General features: G+C 37.7%; 1 protein-coding gene across 1 annotated transcript; it reads right to left on the bottom strand.

The window, feature by feature from the left end:
• Window positions 1-7,647: 7,647 nt before the first annotated feature.
• On the bottom strand, window positions 7,648-10,340 carry LOC132609115 (dehydration-responsive element-binding protein 2A-like). Its single transcript, XM_060322969.1, has 2 exons — window positions 10,121-10,340; window positions 7,648-9,265 (listed from the first exon to the last, which is right to left on the bottom strand). Exon 2 carries the CDS (start codon window positions 9,253-9,255, stop codon window positions 8,209-8,211), a length of 1,047 nt encoding a protein of 348 aa, XP_060178952.1. The 5' UTR covers window positions 9,256-9,265; window positions 10,121-10,340; the 3' UTR covers window positions 7,648-8,208.
• Between the last annotated feature and the right edge of the window lie 270 nt (window positions 10,341-10,610).

The raw sequence follows: 10,610 nt of genomic DNA on the forward strand, positions 1-10,610 counted from the left end.
TCCAAACAGAAATATTGTTTTAAGTTTCCTTCTTAAATACGATCCCACTTTACGGGTCGTATTTCAAAATACGGTCCGTATTTAACAATATAAAATTCCACACGCTATATTCCAGAATGTACAGTGATTATGGGGTCTCACTTTACGACTTGAAATACCGGAAGTATACTGGTTTACGGTCCGTATTCTAGGGCGTAAATCCCCATCTAACAGCTGAAGAGAAATTTTCAATTCTCACATTCTTTATCTGGTTTTCTAAGTCTGGGATCATGGTCAAGGCTTAAGTTAAAGGTCTGACGTGTTACAGAGATGTATATGTATATGGGTATGATGGGGCCCTGTCCCGTCCTTTCTACAACTTTTATCCTAATAAAGGTTTGTAGACAGTTGTATGTATTTGTCAGATGATGTGGCCTTGTCGGCTTCTATTCTTTTGTGTACAGTATATGTAGCGGCCTAGCTGGCTTGCACTGTCCTTTCAGTATGAATATGTATATACAGATTGTACAGAGTTTATGATGTCACCCCCCCCCCCCATGGGGCAGTATGAGATCAGTTTAGGTCACTTATGGGCCCTTGATGTTCAGATATGTGTATAGGGGTGTTTGTCCACTAGAGGTCAGACACTCGTCACAACTCATCGGTTTCGGTCATGACAGTATGTCTCTTTTGAAAACCTTATTTTGGATGTGTGTCTCCTTTTCAAAAGTTCTTTATTGAATAAAAAGGTGAACTTTTCATTACTTTAAAACCCTATTTCATGCTTTGATTATGGTTGGTGTGCGTGAGGGGACAAGCCCACATTAAACCTTGATTGTATTATACACTATACATGTATACGTAATTGTTACACCTCAAAAATTTCTCCGTGAACGTACAATGAATAGACCAACGAAGAGTATGAGTGTACGATGTTTTACTGAGTAGGGAATGACGATTCATGAATTTTTGGAAATAAGAAAGTTGTAGAATTTCAATTCAGCCAGTGGTCGTAAAACAGAATACGGCCCGTAAAGTGATTTACGGACCGTATATTGCCATCGTCCTCCAACATTCCAAAAAAAATTCAACTTTCTGTCCAAAGTTTAAATGGTAAAATCCGACCCAGTTTACGGACCGTAAATTGAAATACGGCCCGTAAACTGTGGCCGTAAACCATCATGACCTCCAGCAAACCTTTCTATTTTTTATATGCTTAAATACGACCACGTTATACGGCCCATAAACTGGTATACGGTCCGTAAACTGTGGTTTACGACCCTTGTACACCCCGACGACTGTTCATTAAAAATCAAATTTTGTGATTATTATAAGTGGCTTTCTCATTCATTTTCATTCATATTTCATCTAAAACCTTCAAGAACCCTCTAGAACTTATCCAAACATTTCATCCACAAAATTTAAGAGAATCAAAGGGAGATCAATATCAACAACACCAAATCCATGAAACAAAGTGTGTGAAACTCAAGTGAAGTTCATCCAAACCAAGAAATTCCAAGGAAGGAAAAATAGGGTTTTGAGGAAGGAGGAAGAACTCCACTCTAGGCTTGTTCCACCACCATATAAGGTAAGTTTTATGACTTTAGCATGTGGTTTAAGGTATTGGAAAGCTAAGATGCTTGAATTGTAGAAAGATATGAAAAATGGTCATAAAATGTGAATAGTGCCATAACTGAATGATAGTTGGATTGAATTATGAATGTTGATGAGTTGGGAGTATAAATATGTTACAAATGACGTGTAGACCATAAAATATGTGTGATGTATGAGAAAATGTGATGGTGAGCTAAAACCCGTAAATGTGGAGAAATTGGAGAAAAATGGTGGAATGTGGTAAATGTAGATAAATGACGATTGTTGATACGATATTGTGAATGTTTGGTAGTTGAAATGAAACATGGGAAAAGTAGTAGAAACAAAGGAAATGCTGCCCAATTTTCCCTAGAAATAGTAGCACGTTCTTCTCGTCGATTGACTAACAATGGTACAAATTCTCTCTTGAAGGTAGAGACGTGACATTAAAGGAAATCAAGCAAACGATAGCATAGTTAAACGACAAAGGTATGTGAGGCTTATCTTTTCTTTCAAAAGGCATGAATCCTTCAAGTCTTATATTATCCTTCTACAAAACGAAGCCTATGAGTCCTCCAATATATTGAATTACATATGAATATGATGGTGATGATAATGAGCTAGAGTATAGCGATTCAAGAAATTGTGGCATGATGTTCCTATAAGGCTAATGATGTTATCTTTGTTAACACTCGTCTTATGCTCTATTTCCTTCAAGGCGAGGCACGATACTCATAAACGTTCATAATATAATCGGGGGTTCACGACCTTACGTCACCCCGACATAGTGTGGTTGCCCTTAAAGCTTAACGTGAAAGACGGACCGTAAACCAGAATACGGCCTGTAAATTGGGTTTACGTCCACTGTGCATTTCGACTACTGTTCATAAAAATCAGATTTTAAGTTAAGTATAAGGGACCCTTTTTCATTCCATTCATTTCATTTTCACTCCACACTTCAAGAAACATCTAGAATACTCTCTAATATTCATCCACAAGAGAATCAAAGGAAAATCAAGATCAACAACACTAAATCTATGAAATCAAGAGTGTGAAACTCATCAAAGTTCATCTACACCAAGAAATTGCAAAGGAAGTGAAGTAGGGTTTTTGGTATAGAAGAGTATTGCTACTCAAGGATCGTTCCTACCACATCTAAGGTAAGTTTTATGACTTTCTCATGATGATTGAAGTATTTATACGTTGAAACACTTGGATTATAGAAGAGTGTAGTAAATGGGTCATAAAATGTCAATAGTGCCATAGTTGAATGATAGTTGGATTGAATTATGAATGTTGATGAGTTGGGAGTATAAATATGCCACAAATGACGTGTAGACCATGAAATACGTGTGATGTATGAGAAAATGTGATGATGAGCTAAAACCCATAAATGTGGAGAAATTGGAGAAAAATGGTGGAATGTGGTAAATGTAGATAAATGACGATTGTTGATACGATATTGTGAATGTTTGGTAGTTGAAATGAAACATGGGAGAAGTAGTAGAAACAAAGGAAATGCTGCCCAATTTTCCCTAGAGAATAGTCACGCGTTCTTATAGTCGATTAACTGACGTTGATGCGAATTCTCTTGAAGGTAAAGACGCGAATATTGAAGAGGAACGATCAAGCGGTAGAATAGCTAAAGGAAAAGGTATGTAAGGATTGTCTTTTCTTTCAAAAGGCATGAATCCTGCAAGTCTCATATAATCCTTCTGCAAAACGAAGCCTATGAGTTCTTCAATATATTGAATTACATACGAAAATATGACATGATGATGTATACGCTATGATGGTTCATGTACGACGATTATGTATATGCAATATATGTATGAAATGTATTCACCCTTAACGGTCGCGCAGGTTTTGCCTTCACCTCATGACTTATGATTTCTCTATTATGTTTGTTTCATTCATGCCTTACATACTCAGTACAATATTCGTACTGACGTCCGTTTTCTTTGGACGCTGTGTTCATGCCCACAGGTAGACAGGGAGACGGTGCAGACCTTTAGGAGCTATCAGCAGATTTGCAAAAGCATTCCATTATTCCGGAGGTGCTACTCGGGCTTATACTTTTGTGTATATACATATGTATAAATATTTTGGTCACGACGGGGTCTTGTCCCGTCCATATGTCTAGTACTCTAGTAGAGGCTCGTAGATACGTATGTGTGGGTTATATGGTCTCACAAGGTCACTACTGTATATACGTAGATATATGTACATTATCTTTTGATAGCAAAAGGGCTTATGTATATAAAAGTATTTATGTTCTGCAATGAAAATGATTTTCTTATGATTATGAGTTTATGAACGAAAAAAAAGGTTTAATGAGTATGATGAGTATTAGAACGAGCGGTGCTCGGCGGTCAGCCCCGGGTACCCGTCACGGCCCCTAGCTGGGTTGTGACAGTAATTCTAATCATTTTCCTCTATAAGAGATGATCAAAAATAATGGCTAAGGGTTGGTAATGGTGTTTTATGATGAACTATGACAATTGAACCTTGTTTAAGGAAGTTGGAACGTTTTCAAGATTATCAATGAAATGATATATCTTTGTAATGACATGATGCACTTAAATGTTAATTGATGATGTGACTGCCTTGAGATGAATTGTGATTCGGCTTCTATGCTATGAACTTTGTTGTTGTGTTTGGTCTAGCTACTCGGGAGGAAGGGTAGTCACTATGGATCCTAGTGTGGTAATGCCTAGCCATTCGGGTGGAAGAGTGGTCACTGCGGGTTTGCTACCCGGGTGCAGTTTATGCCTAGATATTCGGGAGGAAGTATAGCCACCGAGAGTCTAATATTCTGGTGTGGTGCGCAGTTATGTTTAGGGAATCTCAAGGGTCATCCCTTCAATGTGATTCATTCTTGGGCCTGTATTCACATGTGTGATATCTTTATCTCTTTATGAAAGTATTACTGATGATAATCTGGCAAATTGAAAGGACATAACCGAAAGTTGTAAACTTGATAAAAAAAAAAAATTCATTCGTTTTGATAAACATATTGAATCAAGTTGAGTAACTGTTTAACAATGATTTCACATGGTTTCCAGAACTGATTTCTTTATTGATTATTGTATCTGATTTTTATATGTCATATTGTCCCTGAGGCACTCAATGAGTACGAAGTACTCAAGCATACCATTGTTGTTTTTTATGGTATGTTAGGTAACGAAGCAGAGCAGGTTCGTGCAGACTAAAACGCTAGGAGAACTTGTTGTTGCTGTTGATTTGGTGAGCCCACATGCTCATTCGTGGGTCATCCTCTATTTATTCGTTCCATTTATTTATATGAGTTTTCCGGGCTGCGTCTCGATGATTAGACGGTCATTCTTTATTTTTAGAAGCTCCATAGTTTACATTCATTTTGTGGGTAGTGGAAGAGTTGTTGCGTAACTCTTTGGGCACTTGTTGTGTTTTGATTAAGTTATAAAACATTAAAGACTTCCGCTGATTTTTAATTTTGATATCTTGATTAGAATGCATTTATCTATAAACTGCTGGTAATTGAGTAGTGAACCTTACGGGTTCTAGTGTTGGATATTGAATGTTTAGGTTCTTCTGATGTTATTCATGATATCGGATGCCGGTCACGTCTAGGGTGGATTTTGGGGCGTGACACTTTTGGATTATCCGGCCACTAGTCTGGGTAGCCAATAAGCTGAAAGCATCCTTCAATGTCATGCTCGGATTTCTTGCAATGTGAACAAACCATACCATTATTTCTCCCTCACTTTATGTCCCGATACGTGTATCTTCCTTGGACTGCACCGGCCATGGTTTCACTCAGGTCATCCGCTCTACATTCAACACCTATCACATACTTTTCTTGTACCAACTTTGAATAGACTTTGTTCACAGATGGCAATGGGTCCTACGGCAGCAAGTTAGATCTCACTGTTCTGTATATTTTCTCATACAATCCCATGAGCAAAAGATGCACCTTTTCTTCTTCTCTTTTGGCCTCTAGTGCTGCTTCCAGATTGCAAGTGGCCGCACGTATAAATTGGGATCTGTTCGTAGTTTGACAACTCTTCCCACATCATCATCTGTTTTCCACTATTATCAACTATGCTCCTACAATTTGCTTGCACTCTGTAAGTTCCTCCTTCAATTGTTGCATTAGAGGACCGTTGACAACCGCAAAGCTATCCCGGAAACAAACAACGAGTTTATAGTCCATCGGTCTTCCAGATCCGGCGACTCGTCATCGGGTTTCTTGATTGTTCCATCAACGAAACTGAATTTCTTTCTTACACTTAAGGTCGTACTCATGGATCTAGCTCATTCTTCATAATTCTCATCCTTCAATTGGACTTGTGTTATCACAATTCAAGGATTGTCATTTAACGTAATGTCGTACGTAGAGATTGTCTTTCTATGATGCTTGTATTCTTCATATGGGGTCACTTCGCTATTGTCACCGGCAGTCCCTTTGCCACAATCTAGGGTTTCCGGATTGTTTTCTATTGTAGCTCTGATACCATGCTAAAATCGAAAGGGAACGAAAGCAGTAAATAGACAAGAATATTTTGAGAGAATTTTCTTCGCCTTTCTACTCACAAAATTACTTCTTTATATACATATTACTAGCCGCCTAAGCTAACCCTATTCTAATAGGACTACAATATTCTCTTATCCTATTAGGACTAGAATTCATGTCATATCACAATTACCATATTTACATTTAGTACCGATAAAAATGCATTTGTTACCTTGATATCCAACTTGCTTCGTTGGGGATTCGGGATATCAACATAGCATTTAGAGCCACAAACGCTTAATGCTTAAAACTTGACTTTTCTCCAAACATCAGTTCATAAGACGATTTCATGTTTTTTGGAGAAAGTGGCACCTTATTGATCACATATGTGTTGCACATTTCATACATTTACCTACCAGGCATTAAGTAAATTTTTGACATGAAGTCCACTCTTACGTGTCTCTGTTAAGTGTTTAACGTTCTCGCCTGTCACTCCATTTTGTTATGGCATATCAACACGTGTGAATTCTCTTTAAATGTCATGATGACGACAAAAAGAAAGAAATTCTTTAGAAGTAAACTCACCAGCATTATCAGTATGCAATCGCCTTATCCTGGAATCAAGCTTGCCGTCAACGGTTTCTTTCAATTTGATAAGCTTGTCGATGACTTCTGACTTTTGCTTCATAAAATAAACCTCACATGAATCTAGTAAAATCATCAATGAATCTTAACATATAAGAATAGCTAGAGAATGAAGGAGTTCTTGACTTTTTGTTGGCCCCATTAAATCACTATGAATGAGTTCATGTGGAATATTCTGCTTTAAAATAATTCGGCGTGATTATAGTCCCCGCAAAGAATAAGTACGTAACTAATAGCTTGGGACAAGTTTAAAGGTGTCTTTATGCCTTTTCCCTTTAATTTATATACATTTGAATAGTGAAAGTAGATGAAAAATGCCAAAAGTAAAGCTCACAAAATCTAACTTAAAGCTCACAACTTGTGTTCTATTTCTATTTAAAGAGTTTGTTTGATAGAGCAACTACCACATTCAAGATTACAATCTAAATAGTATAATGAATTAAACTATAAAAATGAACATGGACTTCAAAAGTTTTAAGACGTCCAAAATAAAAGAAATACGTGTATTACATCCCAACTGCAACTGGTAGATACAAAAGCCAAAGTGTAAAACAGAAGTAGTAGAATCCACCAAATTATGGATGAGGTGAAAAAAGAATGCTAAATAGAAGCGCCTTCGTCGATTCTGATTCTACCTTCCTCTCTGTAAGTCTTCTGTGTAGCTGTTGATTTATTACAGGCGAGACGCAACATTCATAGCGCTGTATCTTTCACCCTCTTTCGCTGCGAATACTTCTCTATGTATGCTCAGCTCAACAGAGTAACACAAATACCTCTTCATTGGCAGTAACAGGAAGTAATGCTGAACGCAAATGGCTGCACAAGCCTTAATACTGCGTTATATTGTCCAATAGCTCTACTCTCCAACAGAATTTCAGCGGTTTTCGTCTATGTATCATCACTCTCTTGTAAATATTACCAAACATGTTGCGAAGTGCAAACCAACACCGTAAAAGCTTTCAATCACGTTATGCAAGTGCAAATGGCAGCAACACATTCTACATTTTTTCAACTCAATCACAAAACCATGACTGTAGGCACAATTTGCCACAATGATACATTACCGAGCAAACTTTACAGCTAACTAGTAACAGACACTGATACCAGAAACATCTTTATTTGTGGTATCACAGCACCAAAACGAACTAATTGTTGATGCTAACCAACCATGTTAGATCTGTACAAGATTAGTCCTTCAGAACACCTAACGCAAATTCTCTAATGCAAAAACTTATAGAGAATCAACTGGCTGGGAAAGGGCAACTACTTACACCCCAACAACATGAAGAAAAAAAAATATAAAACTTATAGAGAATCAACTGGCTGGGAAAGGGCAACTACTTACACCCCAACAACATGAAGAAAAAAAAATATAACATCAAAATAAGAAAGTTTCTGAAACACAATTTGCGTTGTCTAACAGCAATGAATGACGGTGCCCTATTTCTTGCATTGCTTCTGGGAGCATCAGAAGCATCGTTCAACTGCGTAACTTTTCAAACTCCAAACTCAGATATCAGTGCAAGGTCATCCAAACTGAAATTGAGATCTTCCTGCCGGCCTGGTTTCAGAAAATCAAAGCCATAATCAACTGCCATAGGCGCCTCCTGCTCGATTTGCTGTGTATTTCCCAGTGGCTGACACTCCGCATTCTGCAGCTGAAATGGCGAATTCGACACCAGGTTGTTGTTATAGGCATATTGCTTTCCAACTGAACCGAAGTCTTCAGTAGAAACTGGAGCTGGAGCTGGTACTGGAGCATTGACCGGATAAGAATCTAACATGCCCAGTAGCTCGTCTACATCAAACATCTCATCCCAATTTAAGTTGTCTAGATAATCCCGTCCAGACGTGAGCATATCTTGATCAATACTTCTCGGTTCCTCTTTAGCTTCAACAATGTCCTTTGCTTCCTCTTTCACTGAACTCAATGGTGTGCCAGCTTCATGGAATGCAGTTGTTGCACCCTCAATCCTCGATTCACCATCTCCGTCTTCACATTTTGTCTGAGCAGTACCTTTCATTTCATCAACCTCGGAGAAACTTGAACCAACAGTGGAATCAGACGCAGATGTAGTTGCCCACGAAGAATCATCCCTAGAAGACTCCCGTGACGAAGGGTAGTTTGGAAGATTTAGCCTCGCGCAAGGACCATACATAGCTCGTGCAGCTTCATCATATGCTAAAGCAGCTTTGATCGCTGTACCAAATGTACCTAACCAAAGCCTACTGCCTCTGTTAGGTTCCCTAATCTCAGCAACCCATTTACCCCACGTCCTCTGCCTAACACCTCTGTAATTACAACGCGAATTATCGGGTCCTCCTTTACCTTTCATACACCCTTTCTTTGAACCTTTAGCAGGAACATTACGCACTGGCTTCCCTTCTTCATCAACGGTATGTAGTTTCTGATTGTACTCCTTCCATTTAGCTAGTGTCTCTGCTACATTCTTTGTTCCGTCCCTTCTACTCCTTGACTTCCTCTTTCGAGAATAATCCAGAGGCAGAGAAGCCATCTTAGGACCTTGATCCAGAATAGCCATCTTTCGATTTCTGTAGGGAAAACACACATTAAATACAATTGTTCACAAAATAAGCTGCTCCTCACGACGGAATTAAAAGTAGAATCAGTGCAACTATATCACTCCATAACCGTATTTCGTGGAGAACTTTCCCGATAACATGCCAGAGGAAATAACTTGCTCCCTTCATTCCAAAAATCAATGAATTTTTGGGTATAGCACACTGCACGCCCCATAAGAAAGCTAATTATATACATTAATTAATTAGTAAATTTGTCAATATTATCCTTCTATTTTTTCCCAAACTTTCCTTATAACTAGAGATAGTCATTACTCATTAAAGATTAGGGTAATTTTGGAATAAAATTATTTAATACATATTTGGACTTGGAAAAATTCATTCATTTGGTCCATTAAAAGTGTGTCAGTAATTCATTTATTTGGATGGAAGGAGTACAACAGCAATTCATATTACACCCCCACCACTAGTTCTTTTTCAATTTTTTTAAAGCTAATTCTCTATGTTTTACAGTTGTTATACACTCAGAAGAATCTCATTTTCCCTTAAAGAAGAAGTGCGAAATCCTAAATCAAGAAATTAAGAGCAACATGGTTTCACTTATCACACAATTCAAGAAAAAAAAAAAACACCCTAGAGACCTCCAACCAAGAAGTGTGATATCCATAATAAAGAAAAGAAAAGAGGGGACAGAAAAGGACTAACATAAGTACGTAACAGAAAAAAGAAACAGAAAGCAAGAAAGACCGATCTAACTAAACTAATCACATACTTCTAAAAAACAATAGAAACAGAAAACAAGAAATAAACCAAAAGAAAACACAATAATAATGACGCCATGTGAATATAAAAATAAGATTAACCTACCTCTCAGAATAATCAGCAGACAAGCACCAACAACCAAGACTCTAGCTCTTTTCTTCTCTGTTGTGTTTGTATTTTCTTCTTCTTGGTCTCTGGTTTTAACGATAGATTGATAAAAATTCTTCTGTTCGTTGAGTTTGCTTCTTTTTTTTTTTTTTTTTTTTTTCAGTGGAATGAAGTTTCTCTGGAAATTTGTTTGTACCCGATGAGAATTAGAAATCCATCAGTGAGACAGCTACTTGGCTATTTATAGCCTTCTCCAGATATTTCTAGTATTCTAAGATATCTACATCTTCTTATTATTTAATTCCTCAATATGGTGACGTGGCAATGGTTTACTAGAGTCGTGTCTCTTGGGATGCCGTATGATTCAGCACGTGTCACCTGAACCTTCGCGAACCACTCGTTCTACACTTTTGCTTTGTGTTAAATTTCCAATTTTGACCTCTTAGGATATCTCTTTGACCTAAATCATCAGTTTAATTACGTTTAT

Source organism: Lycium barbarum, chromosome 9 (assembly GCF_019175385.1).
Source record: "Lycium barbarum isolate Lr01 chromosome 9, ASM1917538v2, whole genome shotgun sequence".
NCBI lineage: Eukaryota > Viridiplantae > Streptophyta > Magnoliopsida > Solanales > Solanaceae > Lycium > Lycium barbarum.